The 23,767-nt window shown below is 39.3% G+C and overlaps 1 protein-coding gene across 3 annotated transcripts in view; it reads left to right on the top strand.

Moving 5' to 3' along the window:
- Nucleotides 1-23,767, top strand: part of NIPBL (NIPBL cohesin loading factor) — a 140,891-nt gene that overhangs the window by 84,527 nt on the left and 32,597 nt on the right. For all 3 annotated transcript variants that reach the window (XM_071581344.1, XM_071581345.1, XM_071581346.1), the window contains 6 exons: nt 14,152-14,334; nt 18,274-18,471; nt 18,661-18,732; nt 18,821-18,910; nt 20,064-20,167; nt 21,759-21,845. In XM_071581344.1, coding sequence (XP_071437445.1) covers nt 14,152-14,334; nt 18,274-18,471; nt 18,661-18,732; nt 18,821-18,910; nt 20,064-20,167; nt 21,759-21,845 — 734 coding nt within the window. The remainder of the gene's footprint in view (nt 1-14,151; nt 14,335-18,273; nt 18,472-18,660; nt 18,733-18,820; nt 18,911-20,063; nt 20,168-21,758; nt 21,846-23,767) is intronic.

A 23,767-nucleotide genomic window follows, 5' to 3' on the forward strand; every position in this document is an offset into this window, starting at 1 on the left:
GAGTCTTTCATATTTTGGATCTGAAGTGAAATGCGCTTTTCCAAAGCATGTTTTGACATGATGCGGTAAGGGCAGATTTGCAAAGTCCCATCTACCTCTTTTACTACACTATCAATACAGGTCCAGTGAGGAGTTTCTACGCCTGAGACTTTGTGACAGTGAGCTTACAGAAACATTGTGTCTGTAGGAGAGTTCAGGCACGGTTGTTTCTGGGATCCCTACATGCAGAAAGAAGAAAGCCAAACAGTTGGCTGGCGTTTTCAAATTAATAATAAGGAGAAGGCATAATTCAGAATAGCTTATAGGTTTGATATGTGGCTGATTGTCTCTTCTGCAGATTGAGCACATTTTAAAATAAGATTGTTTTTCTTCTTGGTGCTTTAATTTTGGCTTTTTGGTTTCAGACTGAAGTGTAGATTATTTCACATTGTGAAAACAATGTTACTAATTGGTCAGGTTTCTTTTTTTTGATGTTTACTGTTTAAAGAATCTAAATTTCCATATATAGTTATGTTTATGGAGTTGTCATATCTCAAACCAGACAAATCAGATGCCACAGGAGAGGTTTACAGCTGTATGCAGAATGATTTATTAATGGATTTCTAGGTATATCATGAATGCAAGATAAGAGACTTTCTTATATAGCTGATCTGGTAAGAAGTGATGTAGAAATCATCCTTGTGAGTGTGTAGATATTTTATGTGCACCTATACAGAGGTGTTGTCTGTATAATGAATTTACAGTGCTATGCCTATTTTCTATGTACTAACCTGCTTATATTAACACTTAAAGACTTAATAATAATTCCTTACATTTATTACTCATTTTAAAATATTAGCCTCCTTGTTAAGGATTTCTCTTTATGCTGGAAATATGAGTATTTTCCCTGTCCTTTCTGAGGTTCAAAACAGGTAAAATTTCTATTTCTAATAATAGGAATCTGGAGTTAGTAATAAAATTATGGCGTCTTTGATGTCAGTTTAAACAGAAGATTTCAGATGAAACTTTTTTATGGTCTTGATAAAGAATGCTAAAAACTTTCGGATTAACTCAGCTCTAGTCTCAGCAGGACAGATTTTGAATTCACACAATTCTGTGTGCAGGAAATCAGTTACTTTAAAGCCCTCAGAACTCCATGCAGTGCATGTAGGCTTTCTACAATATTTCTGAATTACTTGTTTTTGTAGCCTGTGTTATATGTGGTTATATATGTAGAATGTTCTACTAATGTGTGAAGGTTTAATGACTCCTGGTGTGATTCTGGCAGCTGCCACACGTGAGCAATGTGTTAATTTTAAAGTCAGGTTTGTAACTTCTCTGCAATGTTGTTCTGCCTTTGTATTTTGCTTTCTGAAGTCGTCTATTCCTTGCATACTGTCAAATAACTTGGGATGCATTTTCCAGGGGAAGAGTTGTTTGATATTAGTCTTTATGCTATTGTATTCTGAATAAGGTTCTTACAATGATACTATATATAGGTTTCATGGAAAGAATAACAAATTTTTGTCTTACAAATCAAGTGTTGAGTGTTCAGCGAACAGATTTTACAGGAAGTGTCTTTGAACTTCACATTTTTCATGTGTATATTTAGTTTTGTATTTTTCCCCCAACTTCCCAGTAACTCACTTCCTAGGATACAGGTGACCTCCAGTGTTTGAAAAGGTACATAATATATAAAGGTGTCTCTTCATAAGTCAAAGTCTATTTGTCAGCAACTGACTGACACAGAAATACTCATGCCATTGCTACAATGTCCTTACTCCAACTGAGAGAAACAGTATTCACTTCCCAGCCAGTGCCATTTTTAGTTACAAACTTGTTAATATGCTAAGAAATGTAATTTTCATAAACCTTCTTTTAGTTCATCCTATAATTACTTAGTAGATTGTAGTAATTCTTTTCTAGTGTTGCCTTTTAGCATCATTATTCCACTTCTCACATGCCTCTTATTCCATGTAGCTTAGTGTATTTTACTTTATCTTAAGTCACTTCCATTGTCTTTCTTGTCCTTTCTTGTTTGCTTTCTCATCCATCCCCTCCCCCAAGAAAATGGCTTCTCATGACTTTGTCATGTACAACATCATTGCTGATTTATCTGAAATCCAATTTAAAATAGGATTGCTCAGCTAGTTCAAAACACCATTAGGCAGTCATTCTGTCTTGAGGGACTAATTCTTGTTGATTATAAAACTCAATAAAAATGACTCGTTTTAAGCTACAGTTAATTCTTTGCAAATTGAAAATCTGTACAAATTTTTGCATTGTTTCAGTAAATTTTAGATTTGGAAGCCATACCTTTATTCTACGTCTGGATAAGCATCGTATTGTAATTTAAAAAGACGAAGTAACAATCTCACCAAATTTTATAGGCAAATTTAAAATTTTGTCAAGTTACAAAGGGGAGGGACAGCCATAGATGCGACTGTTAATATTGGATCCACCCAACAGTCCTTTTTGTCTTCTACAAGGAAGAAGCAGCTTCTCTCTGTCTCTCCTGAATTTTGGCCATTTTTCTTAAAAATTTACTCATCTCAGAGGAAAGTTACAGAATTTTTTTCATTGTATTTTTGTTAAGGGATCTTATGGTGAAGTTTTGTGGCCTGTTTTGTCCAGGTCAGAATGAACTATGACATTTTTTTATCTGTTTTTAAATATCTATGAATGCTTTTATTAATCTTGTTTTTGATGCAAGTGTGTTGTGGGTTCCGTGAACGTTTTCTCTTTGGTTTGGTGCCTGCAGTGAGGAGGTTGTGTTTGCTGCCCTTTTTTTCCAGAGCTCCAGCAAGTGCCTTCTCTGCTGCTCTTTAGAGCTGTGCTGGTCAGCTGTGTTGGGAGGGGAGCTGTTGGCAGGTTCATGGAATTGCCCTTTGTTCAAGTAGGAAAGATGTGTGAGCAGTGGGAGAAGCTGGCTGTGCAAGGAGATGTCCCAGTAGGTTTGTAATGTGTTCGAAGGATTGTCTTTCCAAGAGAAGCACCTTTTGAGTCTTCCAGTTTCACCCAAAAAGCGTTTGTTTTTCCAAGGGTAAAAAAAAAAGAAATTCTGGTCTGAATGTTACTCCTCCATTGTGTAGATTGTTACAGAATTTTCACTGTCTGTATAACCCAGAACTGAAAATACAGGGGTTTGTTGCTCCCTGCAAGTTTTTGTAAAGGTACTGTGTTCTCTGCTGCTCTGATGGAAATGTGAGTGAAGATTTGCCGTTTCTTCAAAGGTGTTCTTCCTATACACTCTTGACAAGGTCAGCTACAAATTTTACTGCTTAATCATCTTCATGTCATTGAAACAATGCTTATGGATTTTTCCTGTGTTCTGTGCTCGTGTGGTTTGTTGGTTTGAGGTTTTTTGGTTGGTTGGCTTTAATTCCAAATAACTTTTTCGGAACCTACAGTAACTGTGGTTTAGCACTTGGTGATGGTGCACCTTTGAGTTCCAGCTGGAAATAGTCTCCCTTGTGAAAAAGAGCAGCCAATTAGGGGATTATCTTCCCACAGTAGTGACAAGAAGGGGAGTATTTCAGAATGAAAACCCGATGGAGTGAACTTCTGATGCCTCTCACGCATTTCTAGTTAGCACAGCAGGTCTGCTTGAAAGTAACCTATGGTACAGATGAAGACTGGGCAGAAAAGAGGCATCAGTTTTAAATGTTGTTTAAATCCTTCATGTATAGGACTTCTATAAGGACAAATTGGCTTATGGATATTAATGCATCAAATTTTAGGGTTACTCAAATTCATTTCCAAAATAAAGTTTCTTAATGTTGAAACAGACACACTGAAAGAGTGGGACTGCAGGGAAATAACCGGAGTAAAGATGTATTTCCCTTGGAATGGAGAAGACTGGAAGTCTCTTTGTTTACCAGAAGTTGTGGTTTTGGAAAGATTATAAGTGTGAAAAAACACAATTCCATGAATCCAAATTTGAAATCAGTGTCTTGGAGTTTCTGGTAGCAATTCATTGGCATGTGTCAAGGCCAGAGTAATCCCTGCTGACCACCTTGCCTGTGCTTGCACCACCAGGTGGTTCAAGCAGGCAAGAACCTTCTCTGAGGTTCTGCAGAGAACTATGCCATGTTTCAGAGGAAAAGAATAATGTATTTCGGCATTTACAGCAGGAAGTTTATAGTGATTCTTCTCAGCTCAAATTTCTAAATCTTCTTCAAACTCAAATTTAATTTTGACAGCTATAACTCCCATAAGAGTTCTACAGTCTTCCTGTTTTTTCTGAGGTAGTGGTGACTATATCCTCTTAGCTTAACTAACTAGAGGAGGAACTGGCTGACCTGTGTGCCATTAGAACTGTTTCAAGATATGTTGGGTTGTGGAGGATCCATTTTAATGTTCACTTTGTTCATTATTGTTTATTTTTTCCTTTCTGGATTAAAAGATTAATGGTTTGAAAAGTATTCCAAGCACTGTTTAGTTAAAAGCCAAAACTAAACTATATGTAAGTTGTTAGGGTCTAGGAAGATCTCATTTCTCTAGCACACTTTGTACCAGAGTGGTTTATACCTTCTTGAAGGGAGTTCTAAAGTGTGGTGTGTCCCTCCCATCCCAGGAAGTAGTTGGGATTTGTGTGGGCGTTGTACAAACTCTCTGGAGCTTTCTTTTTTATGCCAGTCTTTCAGAAGTAGATGTTGGATAAACTGGTATTGGTATCCAGCAGGAATTCAGCCACTGCACACTGAAGTAGTTTCTTGTGTTAATCTGTTACCGGTAAGACAGGTGACATTTTCAGCTTGTGCTGGTTTAAAGGAAAATCAGCAGGAGAAATGAACTTAGTACAAGAGAGATTATAAGTCAGAGTTACAATTTAATAATGATGTTACAGTAAATACAGTGGCACATAGAGAAATTGGTTTTAACCCACAAAACCCAGTATGACCCAGCACCCTGGGGCACAAACCCCACAAGGTTCCCCAAGTCAAAGTAGAAGGAAGCAAGAAACCTGTTGGTGCGGTGACAGTCCCAGTCTGATTGAGAGTGGTGACCACAAGCTGGTTGGAAGTGGTGGTCTCCTCCTATCGAGGTCCTGCCACTCCTCTGGATCTGACAAGTGACCCCTGAGGTCTCCTTACCCCCGGCTTATGTACCCTCAGGGAGCACCCAGTCTCTCCCCCAGAGTGGGGACTCGCACAATGGGTGATTAACTCTGGGAGTCATGGAGTATCCCTGAACTGTTGATGGCCCATGAGCAGCCACGCCCCCTCCAGGCTGGGTGTGAATGTGCCAATGACTCCTTGGGCAGCTGCTGCTAATGACCCATTGTCCTTGGGGAATGAATAGAGGGGGTGAAATACACAGCTTTGGTCACCCCCACACATTGTTAACTGGTCCCACCTGCTGAACTAGGACACAGCTCAGGGCTGTGCCTGGTGGCTGCTTTCCTAATTGATTTCTACTTCAGATTCTGCTACCAAGTAAATACTTTGATTCTTGGTCCTACCGTTATTCTCAAGTTTTCTGTGGATAGTAAGAGTGAACTTTCCATGTGTCACATCAAGTTCTTGGTAGCAACAATAAACTTGACAAGGTTGACCTTCATTGTACTTTGATTCATATGAAATATGATTTCAGATGTTTGCAGCTTTGTGAGTGCTTTGTCTGTTTGCAGGTTTAGGAGTGCATTGCTTAATTAGTTTCTGAAAAATTACTTTTGGCACAGTATGATACACGTTTATTACCTTGTTTGTCAGAACAATTTCTTTACATAATTCCTTGAAAGTCTGAAGCTGCTTGTATGGATGTGGATACTTATTTGGACTTATCTTGCTTCTGGAAATAGCTACAACTATTTTGCATAAATAATTTTTGCAACAATACATTGCCATATGTATAAACATGGACCAGCAATTTGCCTGATGTCTGTTATGATATCCAGTGCAGACCTGCTCATGTGTGTAAGGATCTAAATGTGGATATTAATCTTGGCTGATGTGCAGGGAATGTGCTTGAAATCTTTGGTTTGAATTTTCTTCTAGACAAAGGGTAAATTTGACCAAATACAAATATAGGAAAGCCTCACATTTACTTCTGGTAAATTAACTTTTCAGTTGCTCAATATTCTCAGCTGCTTTAGGTGACTCTGTAAGAAAATATAAACTGTTTACTTGAAATTTGGAGTTTATTTTGCTCCATGGGAATTTTACCAAGAAACAAAGGAGAATAAAATGGATATTTTTCCCTTCAAATTAGTGAGCTGTTGTTGCACTGGATAACTTTTCCTTGAATATAGATACTGTTTAATTAACTGCAAGGCAAGTTTCCTGTAGTATTTTATATTTAAAGCTAAGACATCAGAAATCACTTGTTGCTCATGTAATTAAGTTACCTTGAAGAAACAAAACAAGGAGCTTCACATGGTATTTCCAATGATAGGGCTGAGATTGTGTCCATGTATAGTGAGGAAAAAGCAGGCCTTCTAGGTGTGCCTGTAAATCACAGGTGAGATGTAAGTAATTGGATTTGTTTGACTATTTTCTGCAAAGGTCTATATTATATTTTTTTTACAGAGAAATTTTTATGGGAAGAAAAATTCTGAGGAGCAACCTGATTTCATTTAATTCACGTCTTTTTTTTGGGCCCAGTTTTCTTGTGGCTCAGTGTTCAAATTGAACAGAAAGTGCTGGGGAAGTGCATCAGTCATGAATTTCAGTTCCCAAATGTTAATCACAGAGCCATGGAATGGCTTGGGTTGGAAAGGAACCTACAGATGATACTGTTCCACCTCCCTGCCCTGGGCACTGGATGAGGTTGCTCAGGGCAGCACTTAGGGATGGGGCAGCCTCAACTTTGCTGGGCAAGTTGTTCTGGTGCCTCACCACCTTCACAGCAAAGAACTTTGTCTTAACATTTAATCTAAATCTCTTGGTTTAAAACTGTTCCCCCTTATCCTTTCACTGTCTGCCTGTGCAGTGTAAAAAGTCGTTCTCCCTTGTTTTATAACCCCCCTTCCAGGAGGGGTTTTAATAGAAGAATTGTATGCTGTGTTTTGTAACTGTACAAAACACCTTAACAAAGGTGTGTTTAACAGCAAAATCAAAAAGCAGCCCCTGACACTGATTCATAAAAGCAAGGGAGTTGGTGCAGCATTGCATTTGTTGCAGTTGCCAGTCGCGCTCCTTTTTATTGTAAGTACCTCTTTATTTTTTGTAAAGTACCTTGCAAAGCTAGACTGCTCTAGCCTCCTTTCATCAATTACTATGGTGAATAGCAATAAGAAACAAAATAATTCGTGTCTGTAGTTGCCACACCAGTCAGATAGCTTGAAGATCTCATTGATGCCAGTGTAACCGTGAGCTCTGTTGGCATCTTGGGAGCGTGTGTGTTGGGTATGTTCCCTGTTTTCTGCCTGCCTTTCAGGGTTCTCTTTGGAAACCTCTTCCCTCCTTCAAATGTTTCTTTCTTCTGAGAGTATTTGGTGCTATCGTAAATTTTTTTTTCAGACTTTCCTGCCTAGCTGTGGTTAACAATGATCTCTGTTGTATCACATAATTAGTCTGTTGCTGTATCCAGATTCTTCTCTGATCAGCCTGTCAGGGTCCCACTCAAGGCCAGAGCTAAGAACTGGAGTAAGAGCAGGGAGTGTGACCCTCTTTTTTGTTTAGATTGGGAGCCTTTTGTTTGTGCAAATATTGGGGCAGATACAGAAAAATTACTCTGAAGTATGTATGTTCAAGCAGGTTCTATGGAATGCTGGGCATGCTTCATCTTAACCATGTTTTTCCTGCTAAATTCATTACAGCAGAGAGTGCTGTGGGTGCAGCCCCTTGGGTAGTGGTGAGGACATCTCAGTCTCCCAGCCCTTTTCTAGCATGAGGGTGTGTGAGTAAGCTCAGGAGTTACCCCTTGGTGGACAGAGTCTGTGGAGGGTAAGGCATTCAGGAGAGGCTTAAGTCCTGTTACAGGGGGTAGCTCTACACCCCTCTGTAAGGTGTATTGCAGAGAAGGGGACAGGAAAAGGAAAAGCCACTTTATTTTCACCATTATTCTTTTTATAACATGTTTTTCAGCTGATGATGTGGTACTGAGATAGAAGTGTAACTTCTGTCTTACGAGCAGATGTACCTTTGTCATAACTTAAATTCCCCTGAAAAGATGTTTGAGCTTTCCTTGTGTTTCCCCTTCTGTTCTTGAAACTGTTCAGGGCTCAAAATTATTTGGAATGTGAAGCTGGTGGGCAGGGAACTCTGATCACCAAGGGCTCACTGTGAACGTACTGGAGCATTTAAAGAGAGGACCTGGTAGAAAGGATATAATTAAATTTACACAGTGGAGAAAGAACCAAAACTTTTCATCTTTTTAGTCACATGTGTCCCTTTGCATTTCGGTTCCTGAGTGCTGTACTCTAACAGTACTTGCATGTATGTAGGCAGTTAAATGCCTCTCTGACATCCGATCCCACCAGATCTCGGAAGCTAAGCAGGGTCAGCCCTGGATTAGTACTTGGATGAGAGACCTCCTGGGAAATGCCGGGTGCTGTAGGTTCTAGTCCTGAGGACTTCACTGGCACTGTCCAAGCTCGCTCGGCCGTGGCAGATGAACCTCAGGACTTAAACGGTGGGGCCAGTTCTGTGCACGCTGAGCCTCACCTAAAATCCACTGTGCAGGCTGGAAGGGCACACCCACGTGGGGACAGCCCTTCCCAAATCTTCGTTCGCGAAGATGAGCCACACACTTGCATGTTTTGGAAAGGTGTTTATTTTCCAAACAGCTTTATAGCATAGGCAAGTACTTCTATTCCATCTTTTTCTTTTAGACCCTTGTCTAAAATACCACCTTATCTGCATGAGTATTTGCCATAGATTTAACTGTGAGTCTGTGCTGCTGTAGTTACTATGACATGGCAGTTCAACAAGAAGGCAGAACTCTTCACAGGGAGTGTGTTTGGTGTCATTTAGCACAGACTTTGAAGGTTGGTTGAGATAATCCAGGCAGAAACTGCTTTTCTTCCTTAGTATATACCTGACATGAGAGGAAAGTTAGACTGTAAGCTTTTATTGCATAAGGGAGGAATATCTTTCATCAAATTGTCAGACAGGACATTTAAGGAAGGTGAGCTTGGCCTCCATGAAACAAGAGCAGGACTGAATGCTGAGGAACGTGAAGTAAATATTCATATCCTTACCTCAAACAGATGGCACTGTTCCCCTCTTAGCTCCTTGTGTGTTCTTTTGTGTAATGTCTTCATAGTTGGAAAAGTGCAGTTTAAAATGCAAGATATTTATAGAAATATAGATTACAAATATGAAATCACATTAAATGCTGTTTTGGTTATTACAAACTACTAGCATACAGAAATGGGAATGATAATATTAGTTTCCACTGAGGTAACTGTCTCTTAACAATCCAGAGTTCAGATTTCTGTATGTATTTGAATCTTGATGGCTTGTTAATTCATAGGAAATTGTACCAAGATGTAAACAATACATCCATTTTTCGTTATTTGGGAAGCAAATATAAATCATTATTAAGAAAATAACAGTTTATTGGTGTTGGGTTTGATTTCATGATAGGAACAGCCTCTCTGGCCTTAACATTAGCAAGCACCCTTTTCCCCTTTTTCATAGCTGATTGTTGAAAGTTGTTATATCAAAAAGAGGGAACTAACATGAACACACGGATTGTTGTGTCAAAAAGTAATTATGCTGTCCATAATGAATGGATCCATAATAATGTTACCTTTTTATAATGTTTAACTTCTCTTACTAGATGATCTGCCTGGGTCAGGAAGAGCTATTTGACTTGCAAATTCAAGGCAAAATTATTTTTGATCCCTCTAAGTATTAGGTATACGTAAATATTAGCTAAAGTTAAAGCTGTTCTGTGGACTTGAAGATACAAAAAACAATACTGAACTTCGAATCAGATCTGTGCTTTTCCATTTTTTAAGCCTTTTGTGGAGAAGGGTAATACTATATCCTCTAGATATTTATAGAAATCTTTCTACTATACAAGCAAAACTCTTTGAAAAGCTTCACAGGCTGTAATAGAATATGGGAGGAGGCTTACAGACTAATTCATTGTTATCTGAAATTCTCTGGCTGATCTTTAACCATATTACATTTTGTAAAGAACTGCTTGGTAAGAAAGCACATCAGTGGACATTCAGTAGAAGATGAAGATCCTCGAACTGTCCTGCTGATGACACTAAATTGGGAGGAGCTGTCAACTCCCCCAAGAGCAGAAAGGCCCTGCAGAGAGACTTTAAAAATTAGAGAGATAGGCAGTCACCAACACTATGAAGTTTATCAAGGGCAAGTGTCTGGGATGGGGCACCCTTGGCTGTGTGTGTAGACTGGGAAAGGAGAGGCTGGAGAGCAGCCCCATGGAAAGGGATCTGGGGGTCGTGGTGGATGACGAGTTGGACATGAGTCAACAGTACCGTGGAAGCCAGGAGGGCCAACCCTGTCCTGGGGGGCACCAGGCACAGCGTCACCAGCCGGCGGAGGGAGGGGATTGTCCCGCTCTGCTCTGCACTGGGGCAGCCTCACCTCAAGTACTGGGTGCAGTTTTGGGCTCTACAATACAAGAAAGACATTAAGCCATTAGAAAGTGTCCGAAAGAGGGCAGTGAGGATGGTGGTGGGTCTGTAGAAGACGCCGTATGAGGAGTGGCTGAGGGCACTTGGTGTGCTCAGCCTGGAGATCTCAATCTTCAGCGTCATTGCAAGGGGTAGCAGGGAGGCAGGGACTGATCTCTTACTTGTGACCAGCAAAAACAAAGAAAATGAGCACCAGGAAACCTCTCTCTGACCACCTTCCAAGCCAGGAGAAAAAAAAGTGAAGTCCCACTGAAAAAAGGAAACAGCTTTCCCCAGTCCTCTGCCCAGCCACCACACTGCAGTGCAGAGCTGTTGGCTATGCCTTGGTTAGGTATTAGAAGTGAACTGGCTCCAGGAGCAGGTTCAGTGTTAACAAGTGAGCTGTCCCTTGGTTAGGCGTTAGGAGTGAGCTGTCCCTTGGTTAGGCGTTAGGAGTGAGCTGTCCCTTGGTTAGGCGTTAGGAGTGAGCTGTCCCTTGGTTAGGCGTTAGGAGTGAGCTGGTAGTGAGAGGGCTGAGTTTCAACAGCCCGCCTCGTTCTGGCTTCCAACCCCCAAACCTCTGTGGCAAGGGACAAAAAGAATTCTATGAAAGATTTTGAAACTATAACATAATTCTACTTCTTCTCTTTTCTGCTGTTCCCTACTTGAGTAAAGTAAGCTTTGCATATTTGCTAACAAAGGAGAAATGGGTAAGCTTATACTGTCATCTGACATGTCTGTAAAAGGAGAGAGTGCAGTTAAAGCATTAGTCAAATTTAGCACTGGAGAACATAAAAACTGGAAACTTCAGAGGTGGAAATAAAATTATTTTAAAAATAGTTTAGTAGATTTTTTTAATTGGTGTGCAGTGAATGCTGTGATAATTTATTTATATTTAAAGATTGAGTACAAAACAAAAAATGAGTACAGAAAGAGAGAAGAACAGATATTCCTAGAAGGCAGGGGAGTAGCCTGTGAGTTTTGTTTGCTCCTTTATTTGTAGCTGCGTCTTGCAATGTTTTTGTTGGGTCAGATGTACTGTAGCCTTTGTGTTATGTGCGTGGTCCTACTGATTGCAATTAAATTACAATGAACATAAAATTAAATATGAATATTTTAGAACCAGAATCTAGGGGCCTTTATCAATTTCACCAGTGGAAATTGTGTGAAGACTTGTATTTGTGAATTTTCCTGTATTCTGGGGCTGTCTGTCAGTTCTTCAGGCACTGTAGGGGCATACACAGTGTGGGGACACCCCTGCTCAGGAGCACGGCGGTGCAGCATCCAGGTTGGACCTGGCTGCTGTCTGGTTGGACCTGGCTGTTACCCGGGTTAGGCCTGGCTGTTACCCGGGTTAGGCCTGGCTGTTACCTGGGTTAGGCCTGGCTGTTACCCGGGTTAGGCCTGGCTGTTACCCGGGTTAGGCCTGGCTGTTACCCGGGTTAGGCCTGGCTGTTACCCGGGTTAGGCCTGGCTGTTACCCGGGTTAGGCCTGGCTGTTACCCGGGTTAGGCCTGGCTGTTATCTGGGTAGACCTGACTGTTACCAGGGTTAGACATGGCTGTTATGTGGGTAGGCCTGGCTGTTATGTGGTTAGACCTGGCTGTTACCCAGGTTAGACATGGCTGTTATCTGGATAGGCCTGGCTGTTTTGTGGTTAGACCCTGCTGTTACCCGGTTTAGGCCCGGCTGTTACCCGGTTTAGGCCCGGCTGTTACCCGGTTTAGGCCCGGCTGTTACCCGGTTTAGACCTGGCTTTTACCCAGGTTAGACTAGGCTGTTATCTGATTAGACCTGGCTGTTACCCAAGTTAGACCTGGCTGTTACCCGGGTCAGACCTGGCTCTTACCCAAGTTAGACCTGGCTATTCCCCGGGTCAGACCTGGCTGTTCCCCGGGTCAGACCTGGGTGTTCCCTGGTTAGGCCTGAGTGTTACCCGGGTTAGACCGGACTGTTCCCCGGGTTAGACCTGACTTAAATCCATTGGTGCACACGGAGCAGATGAGCTGCCCATGCTGGCACAGCTGTGCCTGTCTGAGTCAAGTGTCCAGCCCGAAGATGAACTGTGTCACAATAATTGTGGTCAGCCACAGCACAAAAAGTTCTCTGTGATTTTTGGAAGCACTCTGGAGAATTTGGGTGGCTTTGGCACATGGTGATTGCACAAGGATGGCCACAACAGGATGACTTCAGCATGAAGGAAGAAGGGACAACTTTCAATATTACTTTACTTTGTATGTGTTTTCCTACCTTACTTCGAACACCCCAACATGTGAAGTTAAATTGTTTTTTAAAATGCACTTAAATGAGATGACTTGCTGAATATATGTGAGAATTACAGAAAAATTATTTGATTTTGTGTCTTCTAGGCAGTTTTTATGGATGTGAAACTAGTAATACATGAAAGTTTTTTAAAACTTTTGATGCCGGACTCTCATATTAAAGCTCTCCTATTTCCAATGAAAGATGTTTAAAGAGAGAAAGAAAAAAAATCCAAAGACTATTATTGTATTAGAAGTTAGGATATTAAGTGTAAAAATGGAATAAATTTTAGGTGGTTAGGTAGTAATGTACTGAATGTAATTAAAAACTGTATTATCCTCCAGAAGATGATTTTCTGGGAGGACTCTGTGTGTGTGTAGCAATTGGCAGGTGATTTGCTTTCTCAGAAACATGGAATGCCTTGGGATGGAGCAAGAGGCACTTACGGCTTATGTTTGTTCTGTTGTTACAAAAAGACCAATAATTTACTCTGATAAATCTTCAAATGTCTGCTGTAGGTTCTTTGAGAAATAAAGATAAGACATGAAATAAGCAAACCCCCAAGATATACCTTTGAATTAATTTGCTTTCCTTGTGTTAGTTGGAAAAATTTTGACTGCAGATCTTGACTCAGGCTGCACATGGGTCTAACCTGAGTTTCAGAATTTGATGAGACTGTTGTGATGTTGTCTACCTCTTTAACCACTGTGGAAAAGAAACCTGATACGTGGTTCAGCCTGCTGTTTGTATTCATAAAACATTTTCAACTTTGTTTTGTGTAAAAATCAAGCAAAAATTTGTGTTACATGATAAAACTGTCAGTAGGAGGTGAGAAAAAATCTTGAGTCGAAGGTTGGGCTGTCAATGTTTGGGCCCGTATTTAGGGATAAGATCCCAGAGGTTTTCCCATGTTGTCCTTCCGTGCTGGAAAAGGGAGTATTACTGTTTTGTGTGCACTAATTAATTTCAATGAGAATAAACAGAAATGTTCATGAGGTACTAAGTATCTGTAATTTACTTACACCGTTAGAAAACCTGTTAAATTCAAAGGATGAACTGAAAGAAGGCTGAACTTTGTGTAAGTAGAGCAGGGGGATATCATTTTACAAAGATAATTCAGCAGTTTGAATTTGTTTTACATACCTGCCAAAATATTTTATTGAAGGAAATGTGTGTACAATTTATTGTGTTGGTTTCTTACTGTAGTGTGAACAGTAAGTGCAGCTTCAGAAAGGGTCTGCCAGAGACATCCAGGGGCTCTGTTACTGTCAGTGCATGTCCTGTCAGCGATTCCTGAGAAAGGACTGTAGTGTTGGGTCCTCTTGTTTGTCTTCAGGTTCACATTTGCTCTTCTTGCTCTCCACTAATAGGTAGCATAGATCAGTCAGTGTTAAAGGAGTTGCCTCCTGAGCTCCTGGCAGAGATTGAATCCACCATGCCCCTCTGTGAACGCGTGAAAATGAACAAGCGCAAACGTAGCACAGTTAACGAGAAACCAAAATACGCTGAAATCAGTTCTGATGAAGACAATGACAGTGAAGAAGCTTTTGAATGTAAGTAGAACCTCATTCTGTTCCTTAAGCTAAAGAAAAATAATTTTTTTAATGAAAAGATACACATTTTTTTGAATTGTTTATCCTAAAACATATGAAAACAAGTTTGCTGTCCTGACAACTACTTGGGCAAGAACCCTTGGTTTTCTTTTTAAAGAAAAATTGCTTGATGTACATTTGTCACTGAAGGTGAAAAACAGTTAGTTGTTGGATTTATTTTCATGATTACTTTATTGGAAGATGCTGCCTAGGTGTTTTTTTCTTTCAATTTTAGTGTAAGACATTTTTAACTAATCAGATTAAGGAAAATACCCTCTAAAGAACCACAGAAAGCTTAAACAAAATGTATGCAAAGAAAATTTTCATTAAATAATTTTTAAAATTATTCTTAGTTTTATTGATAAGTGAAGGATCACATAATGAATTTTTCTGACATGATAAACTGAGTATCTTACTGCACAGAAGTTTCTTAAGATATTTCTTCTAGTATTTCACTGTCATGCTGCTTGAAAAACTGGAGTTGTTTTAATGGCTTCTCAAAGTACCATTTGCTGATGATCCTGTTCTTAACTATTTTGAAAGGAAGAGAGGAAGATTCTAGTTAGAATTTTGCTGTGCAGTCAGGTATTGTTGCTAAGTCAAAAAACCTGTTATATGCCTCTAAGTGAAGAAGGCAGTTCCTAACTAGGAGTACAGTTGGGGTGGGGGTGTGTGTGTAGCCAGCACAGAAAATGATGGTCTGTGACAGCAGCCTGAGCCCGCTGGGTCTGTCAGTGGTCGTGCCACAGGCAGGGCTGCCCCAGCGCCTGTGCCTGCCCACCCCAGAAGGAATCCTGCACATAATGATCCCCAGGTTTAGGTGCTTTGCAGCTTTGCTTATATCAGCATCTAAATAAACTTCTGTAAAACATAAGTGTTTTCGATTTTTGTACTTCTTAAGGTCCAAAAGAGAAAGATTTGTTTGTTCTGCTTTCTAATATGTTTCAAGTTCCCATCCGACAGATGCTAAGTGTTTATGCACACTTACATGTGAAAACTATGATAGTGACACCTCTGATCCTTATCAAGGAACCAGAAAAGAAGGTCCTTTGTTTGTTTTCCCTTTTAATTATAACTGAGTCATGTTTTGTGCATTACACATTTGTGATGTCTTGAAGTAAGTTCTAATCAGTCACAATTAGGGCAAATGATGATTTGCTTAATTCAGAATTCTATATTCTGTGTTCACGTGTTTATGATGCTAAACATTTGGAACAGTGAATTTAAATAAAATAATAAATTAAGGAAAATTATTTAAGTTGGTTGGGAATGGAGAGAATTGTCAACAATTTCAGATACCTCAATCCACATGGTAGCCAGAGTGACTTGAAATTCTCAAATATAAAGTAAAACACAACAAGGAAAACTTTCACAGTAATTATATGCTTTGAGGCAATCTAGTTTCATTATATCCACTCCAGAGATCTGACTATCATTTTCAACAATTCAGGGAGTACATCTGTTTTAAAAATAAATTATAGTATTTCTCAAATAATAATCTAGAACTGAATTAAATTTGAAACAAGACAAAATGATCGAGAGTGAAAGATTTGTGACAAGTACACAGACATATCTGTATTGTTACTAATACATTTTTCTGAATTATTCTGATTGCCTAGAATTGAATTTAAAAATATGAAATGATTGCATAGGAAAAGATAAGTTTCTCAGAATATTTCATTAAGAAGGGACATGCCATTAAATTAAATCACAAGAAATTGAAGATTGTTAAGTTCTTCCTAGGGATGGGGCATCCACAGCTTCTCTGGGTAACCTGTCCTCACAATAAAGAGTTTCTTCCAAATACCTAATCTTCACTTACTCTCTTGCAGTTTAAACTTGTTACCCCCTGTGCTGTCACTCCATGTCCTTGTGAGGGTCCCTCGCCAGCTTTCCTGTAGGCTCCCTTTAGGTAATGGAAGGTGCTCTAAGGTCTCTCCAGAACCACCTCCTCCAGACTGAACAACCCTGACACTCTCAGCCTGTCTTCATAGGAGAGGTGCTCCATCCCCCTGAGCATATTCATGGCCTCTTTTCTGGACCCTCTCCCACAGGTCCATGCCCTTATGTTGGGGGTCCTGGAGCAATGCAGTGGGGCATGAGCAGAGTAGAAGGGCAGGAGCACTTCCCTTGAACTCCTGGGCATGCTGGTTTGGATGCAGCCCTGGATGCAGTGGGCTTTTTGGACTCTAAATGCACTTTTGTCAGCTTATGTCCAGCTTTTCACCCACCAGCACCCCCAAGTCCTTCTCCCGTTTGTGCTTGTGATTGCCCCAGCTGATGTGCAGGACCTTGCACTTGGCCTTGTGGAACTTCACAAATGTTGTGCAGTCCCACCTCTCAAGCTTGTCATGATCCTCTGAATGCCATCCCTTCTTTTCGGTGTGTTGGTTACACCACACAGCTCAGTGTCACCAGCAAACCTGTTGATGGTGCCTTTAATCCCACTGTCGTGTCCCCAGCAAAGGTGTCAAGCAGTGCTGGCCCCAGTACTGACCCCTGAGGACGCCACTTGCCATTGGTCTCCCCTGGGACATTGATCCATTGACCACAACTCTTTGAGTGTGGCCATCCAGCCACTTCTACCCACTGAGTGGTCCTGTATGGCCCTCCATTTCTTCCATCCCAGTTACCTCTCTCAACCATTTTACACAGTGTTAGTAGCTCCAGCATCATGAACACGACTGTACTTCTCCAGAGGCAGGTCTGATCTAGAAGCAGTCCTGCTCTAAGCTTGAACTGCAGTGTTATCTTACACACTTGGACTGGCTCTGTGCAAGAGTTCTGTATTACATATGTTCTGTTGGGAACTCTCTGGGGTCCAGGAGCCTTTGACAGAGGCACACAGATGTCAGGGCTGTTACAAGCAGGTTCACAGGCAATAAGCACTGCTAGTCGAGGGTGTGATGCTTTGGAGCTATTTCCATGCTCACAGTACAATCTGTGTTAGACATACCTTTGTTAGCTCAGTTACCCTGTTAGGTTAACAGTGGAAAGCTGTCTAATTTCATGAGTGACTCTTGCTCCTTGTCCATATCCTTTTTCTGTTACATCTGAACATTCTTTCACCTTCAAAGCATATGAGGCTTTCTTTGAAAGTAACAGAGAACTGCCATTCTGCTCCCCTGCTTTATTTCCACTAAATATCTTTATAGAATATTTACCCCAGTTTCTTCAACATTCACTTTCGCTGGGCTTTTTGGTCTTTCCTGAGAACTCATTACAATGAGTTTCAGTGGCACTGACTTGCTGTTTGGCCCAGCATTTGTGAATGTGACTTCAGCTTTCTCATTTACACGAATTTCCTGCAACATAGACCAAGACAAAATTTTAGTTGTCTTGGCAAAACAGAGTATCTTAAAGAAAATATTTTGCCAAGTCTTACAGGTACTTGGTGTGTTAAATGGGTAAAGCAATCACTGAATAGGAACACAGACATCCAGAAATAGTCACAATTTAGATAACTTAAGAAATTATCTCAATGGTCTCTCATAAAAAGATGAAACTTAGTTTGATTTGTTCCACTTCCATTACTTTGCTTAAAAGGACAAATGCCTTCTACAATTGTGTTTTATTTTATATTTTCTAGTATCTTGGCCAGTTTCAGGCAAAAAAAAAAATTGAGAATAATCCATAGCTGAATTTTATGTAAGAGTTTTAGAGTGTTCACTTGACACTGCACAAACTATACAAGAGTGTTTTAGCTTGCAAATCATGGAATCATTTAGGTTGGAAAAGACCTTTAAGACCATCAAGTCCAACACTACAACTAATGCTGCTAAGTCCATCATTAAACCAGTCCCAAAGCAACACATCTACATATCTAATTAAAAATGTTCAATTTTGAGCTATTAAAAGTGTAAGTTTTGTACTTAAAAGGAAAACGCATTTCATTTCTAGCTTCTCGTAAAAGACACAAAAAGGACAGAGATGAAGCTTGGGAGTATGAAGAACATGACAGAAGAAGTTCTGGTGACCACAGGAGAAGTGGGCATTATCATGAAGGAAGGAGGATTTCTAGTAGTGGCCGTTACCGTAATCGCAGCCCCGATGACTCTGACATGGATGATTATTCTTCTCCCCCAAGCCTCAGTGAGGGTAACTGATCACTTCAAAAATCTAATTTTGTTCCATAATACTAGAGCCTTTTTAATAGATATGTTAAACAAACATCATTAAAATAAACATCATTACATGTCATATTGAATACAATTGTAAGAAACTTAAATAATCCTCTATTTAATTTTTGAGAAAGTAATTGTCTGAATCTTCATTCTCTTAATTAAGTGGCTAGAAAAATGAAGAAAAAAGAAAAACAAAAGAAGAGGAAAGCTTATGAACCTAAACTTACACCTGAAGGTAATTTTAGAGGATTTATCTTGTACAGTTTGTATTTTGTGTTTTGTATTTAAAATAATTATTTATTAATTTCTTTTTCCCCCACCAGAAATGATGGATTCTTCAACATTCAAGAGGTTTACTGCTTCAATAGAGAATATTTTGGAAAATCTGGAAGATATGGATTTTACAGCTTTTGGTAATATGTCAGAAGTTTTCAAATTCTTTCTCCAATTAGAAACACAAGAAGCATAAAAAGAAAATGTATCTCCTATTTCTGTAGTCTGCTTCTTGCTGGTTAATTGCACGTGATGCTTGCTAGGGCATACTGGATTTGTGTGGCTTCCACCTGGAGTGGTGCCCTGCGCCTTTGCAGTTTCACTTGCCACTGCAGGAAGATTCTCCTTCCTTCTCCCTGCAGAGTCCAAAAGAAACATTAATCATGAGTAGTCTGCTGGAGTGGAAAGGATACTTCCATGTGTTTGGGTTATCATCAGGGCTTATCCTCTGTCAAACATGCCTGTGTAAACAAGATGGTTCCCTTGTTAGTAGTGTCAGAGGCACATAATTTTGTGTCTGTTGTGGCCTTTGACCCAACAGATTTTGATTATTCAATTCAGGCAGCAACATCCTTATGCATTTGTGTGCGAGACACTGGATCACCATGTGTTCCTTATCAGTCCCAGTGGTGAACCAGTCCGCTTAGCCCAAGTGTCTCAGACAGTAGTCCATGTCAACCAGGCTGACTTGCTGTTAAAATGGGTACTGGAGTATTCATAAGGTTTTCTTCTGCCATCTTTGTCAAAGGGGAGGGACACAATAAACAAATCACTATCATTTTTTAAAACCATGGTATATGCTGCCTTGGAATTAAAAATGAAGTCATTGCATCTTTCTGTGTCTGGTATCATGATTCTTTTCTAAGGGTAAACACAGCTGAGAGACAGTGTATCTTAATTTCTTGTGGTTTTCATCTATTGCCCTTTTTCAGATTTGAACTTCAGGGCTACAGCAGTTGTAGATTTCTTTTACTGAATTGAAAGTGATGGCACAAGAGCTGTAATAAATGAATTTTGCTATATTAAAAATGTTTAGTTTATGACTTTTAGAAGTGTGTGCCTTGCGTTAGGCTCTTGAATGTTGTTTTAGAACCAGTCATTTACAAATAGTCACTGTTTCAGCACAACTAGAAGTTGTCATTATCAGTCTTCATTAGGTGCTGACTATTTGGGAACCATTAGATACAGCAATTTGCACAATCAGTTCTTTTTTGTCGGCTTTTTCGTATTGGATGTAACATACTGTTTTCCTTGAAGTCTAATAAGAAATATGATTGTTACTTTTTTTAAAAGGTGATGATGATGAGATTCCACAGGAGTTACTACTGGGAAAACATCAGCTTACTGAGTTGGGGAGTGAATCTGCAAAAATCAAGGCAATGGGCATTATGGACAAGGTACATCTTCATAATCTAACTTGGTTTTGAACATAAAATACTGATCACCATGCCAAAAAATTATGTTCTGCCCTCTTAAGGTGTGAACAGCTGAGCTTCTGCTCACTTAGCTGATGTGCTTAAAAAGTTGCCACATCTTAACTATTACTCCTTTTGAAGCTTTGACACTTTTGTTGAAGGTTCATTTGAAAGGTCGTCCTCTGTCAGTGTTGACTCTATGCCAATATGCAGTACATGTGCCTTGAGCAGTGAAACCTAAAACAGTTAATTTGCTCTCACAAGACCACATCAATATAGAGGCTTTCCTCCTTACAGCTATTTTTGAGCAACCACAGTGAATCAGAACTGCTGACAACGTAAAAATATCCACCCTTTCTGAAAAAGTTCCACCTTTTCTGATGTATGCCATGAGTGCAGTGTAGATCTGTGATCTCCAGTCAGCAACAGGGAGTAGATCTCCAAACAGGCTTTTCAAACTTAGAAAATTTAACATGCCAGGTGATACTAAGATTGGTTTGCTGTAGACTGTGTATTGTGGTTTCACAGAATGACAGAATGTGCTGAGCTAGAAGGGACCCAAAGGGATCATCGAGTCCAACTCTAAGCCCTGCACAGAACCATCCACAAGAGTCACACCATGGGCCTGAGAGTGTTCTGTCTTTGCCATACTCTTCTCCAGTCAAAGGACTTTTGCTGGTGTCATACCTCTAGTAAACAATATTCTTCATTTCCGTTTATCTTCCTGGACCTCTCAGCTTTATGCAGTCTTATATTAAACTCTTTGCTTGCTCTTGACCACCAGGTTTATGGAGTGTCTTTGAAACAACTTACTGTGTAGTCACTCTGAACTAGTCCTGAACTTCTTTAGTCCAAACTTTAGATATTCTTCCTGGACTTCCCTTCAGTCTCCCTACCTTCCTTTGTAGTATGTTATTGCTGTGAGTGTTTCTCTTTCCTGATGGTTCTCACCCTTAACCACTGCTGTGTATTTTTCACACATACATACATAAAATCAGAATTTTGTTGCTTGCAAAGGTGAGTAGTAGGACATGGATGAGAGAACCTGGCTCTCCTCAAGTTTAGCATATTCTACACATTATTTAATCATAATGCTATAGTAGATCAGTAAGCTTGAGTTACTTTTTTCAATATGCTATTTCTTCAAAATTAACACTAATATTAACTATACATTTTCGTTTTATTAGCAGTCAAGTATCAGGGAATTTGTTTCTGCTTGTTCATGCAGTTTGTGTTTTCTTCTAATTAATCTCCATATGGTCAGCTACAATTTGTAGTTCATACTTGGATTTGGTAAGTTTCTGGAAACAAAAATGTGTACCCATACAACATAAATGACAATTTAAAAATCTGTTTCTGTGGATTTGGCTTTTTGAAAGCACAGTTTAATTGCAATCCTAGAATACTTTTTACCTAACTTAGTTATATCAATGTTCTCTTTATGTCGAATTGCTTCCAGTTTAAGAGATTCAGATTATGCAAGATCTACCCTTCATGCATTGACATTCTTCTCAGCAATTTGGAAGCCTTTATGTTCCTGCAGTTGTCTGACATGTTTCTTTTCTTGTTTTAGCTCTCAACAGATAAAACAGTGAAAGTCCTGAATATTTTGGAGAAGAATATTCAAGATGGATCAAAACTTTCTACTTTACTTAACCATGTGAGCTTCAAATTACAAAATTTCACGTTATAAAACAGTTTTGTTCACTTGAGTCCTATTGAGTGATAGGTTTAAATACTATGTGTGTGTGTGAAAGGGATTTCTGATGTCACATGTATGTGATTGAGATTGCCAAAGTTGAGTATTTGAAGTAAAATTCAATTAATTATATTATTTCAGTACTGAATATGTTTTATTGGTAACTAAGAGGTGTATTGGGAGCAACTGAATTTTCTTTTCTTTAGTTTCATCCTGAAATATTCATGGTAATTCTGTTGTAGTTTGCACCATTGGACATGTCTTTGTTATGTGTCCATAAAATCCTTTACACAATTAGAGAAATACTGCAGTGTTCATATGGAGCATACCTTTTTCTGGAGCATTAAGAAGGAAGTGTTTTCTTTAAATTGGTTCTTACACTGCGAAGTTACAATTGTCAATGTAAATAAGATTAGCAGGAAGCTTACTGTTTTAGTTTGGGGGTTTTTGATGCTGATATATCTGAACCTAGGAGAGAGATTCAGAGATTTTCTGAGGTTAATACCATGTATTTCACATGTCATATATTTATTTATACACTTTACAGTCAAAACAGTGTTCAACGAGGATTAGAATTCTTTGAGTTGTATAGAAAAAACACCTTGATCTGCAGAAATAGAGAGTAATTGTTTAAATCAGAAACTTGAACTTGCAAATGGAAATCAGAGACACATTATTTGTACCTAAATACTTTCATCTAGGTAGTTTGTAGGAGTTTTAGGTTCAGGATATAGCTCTTAAAGTGTTAAGCATTAAAATAAATGAGTGAAAAAGAAAGATTTACCTGCCCTACTTCAGTGTGATTAAATCTGTATGGTAGTGCTTTTAAAGTGGTATTTTTATTTTATCTTTATGTAGTAAAATTCAGGTTTATTACATCGTTTATAAAACTCTCCAATGATTCCAATTCAGAGACAAAGCTTTGATTAAAAAAAAAAAATAGAACCAGGAGTCTTTAGCCAAACAAGTTTTGTTTTTTTCCTAAAACTATTAAAATTCATTCAAAGCATTGTGTCAAAGGGAGTCTCTAGTGCTAAGGAGTAAGCTTGCTGCTTTTACAGTTCAGTGAAGGAGTCTTACCTCCATGTTAATAAGGTTTTTCAGAGGCAGGGGATGTTTTAATATTCTTTTAATTTTCAAGATTAATTAAAGAAAAAAATTATTTGTGTTTTTTAGGGCCTCAACTGTGTGAAGAGAAAATTACTTAAAACCCCTGTGTGTGTGAAATTTGCAGGAACTTCCCGATTTTCAGATTTCTGTTGATTTTACAATTATGTATAGCATGTATATAATGAACTGTGATACTGGTTTAGATTCTCTCAATGCAAAAGGAAAAGGTTGTTACAGTTTCCCCAGCCTCTCATTTCTACATGAAAAGCCAACAGTGTTGAACTGTGATGTCATACAGTCAGTAAAGACTTCTGCTCTGGAGGCTCTGCCAGTACCCGAGCGGCTGTGAGAAATTCTGCCTAGTTTTGCTATAATGTTGCTGTGATAGTTACAGAGTGCTGGATGGTCATAACTGATCTCACATATGTTTGGGTTTGTTACAAACTCAGCAAATACAGAGATTCTGTAGCTTGTGTTAACTCTAAATGGACATATTTGGTAAGGCATGTTTTAAACCCTTTGATAACAGATGAGTTCGTCTGTGAAGTGGAGAAAGTCATGTACTTACAGGCTTCATGTGCCCTGTGACAGTCTTTTTGTGTAAGAATTCCCTCTAGTGGCAAAAATTAGATTGATCAACAACTGGTGTCACTGAAGAAAACACCAGGTGAATGAGGTTTTTCTTAATGTACATCGGTCTTAAATATGGGTTTGTGACAATCTTCCCTCATGGTGCTTCCCAGTGAGCACAGAGAGCTTTTTGTCTTCTAGCA

The sequence above is a fragment of the Pithys albifrons genome, chromosome Z, assembly GCF_047495875.1.
Source record: "Pithys albifrons albifrons isolate INPA30051 chromosome Z, PitAlb_v1, whole genome shotgun sequence".
Lineage (NCBI taxonomy): Eukaryota > Metazoa > Chordata > Aves > Passeriformes > Thamnophilidae > Pithys > Pithys albifrons.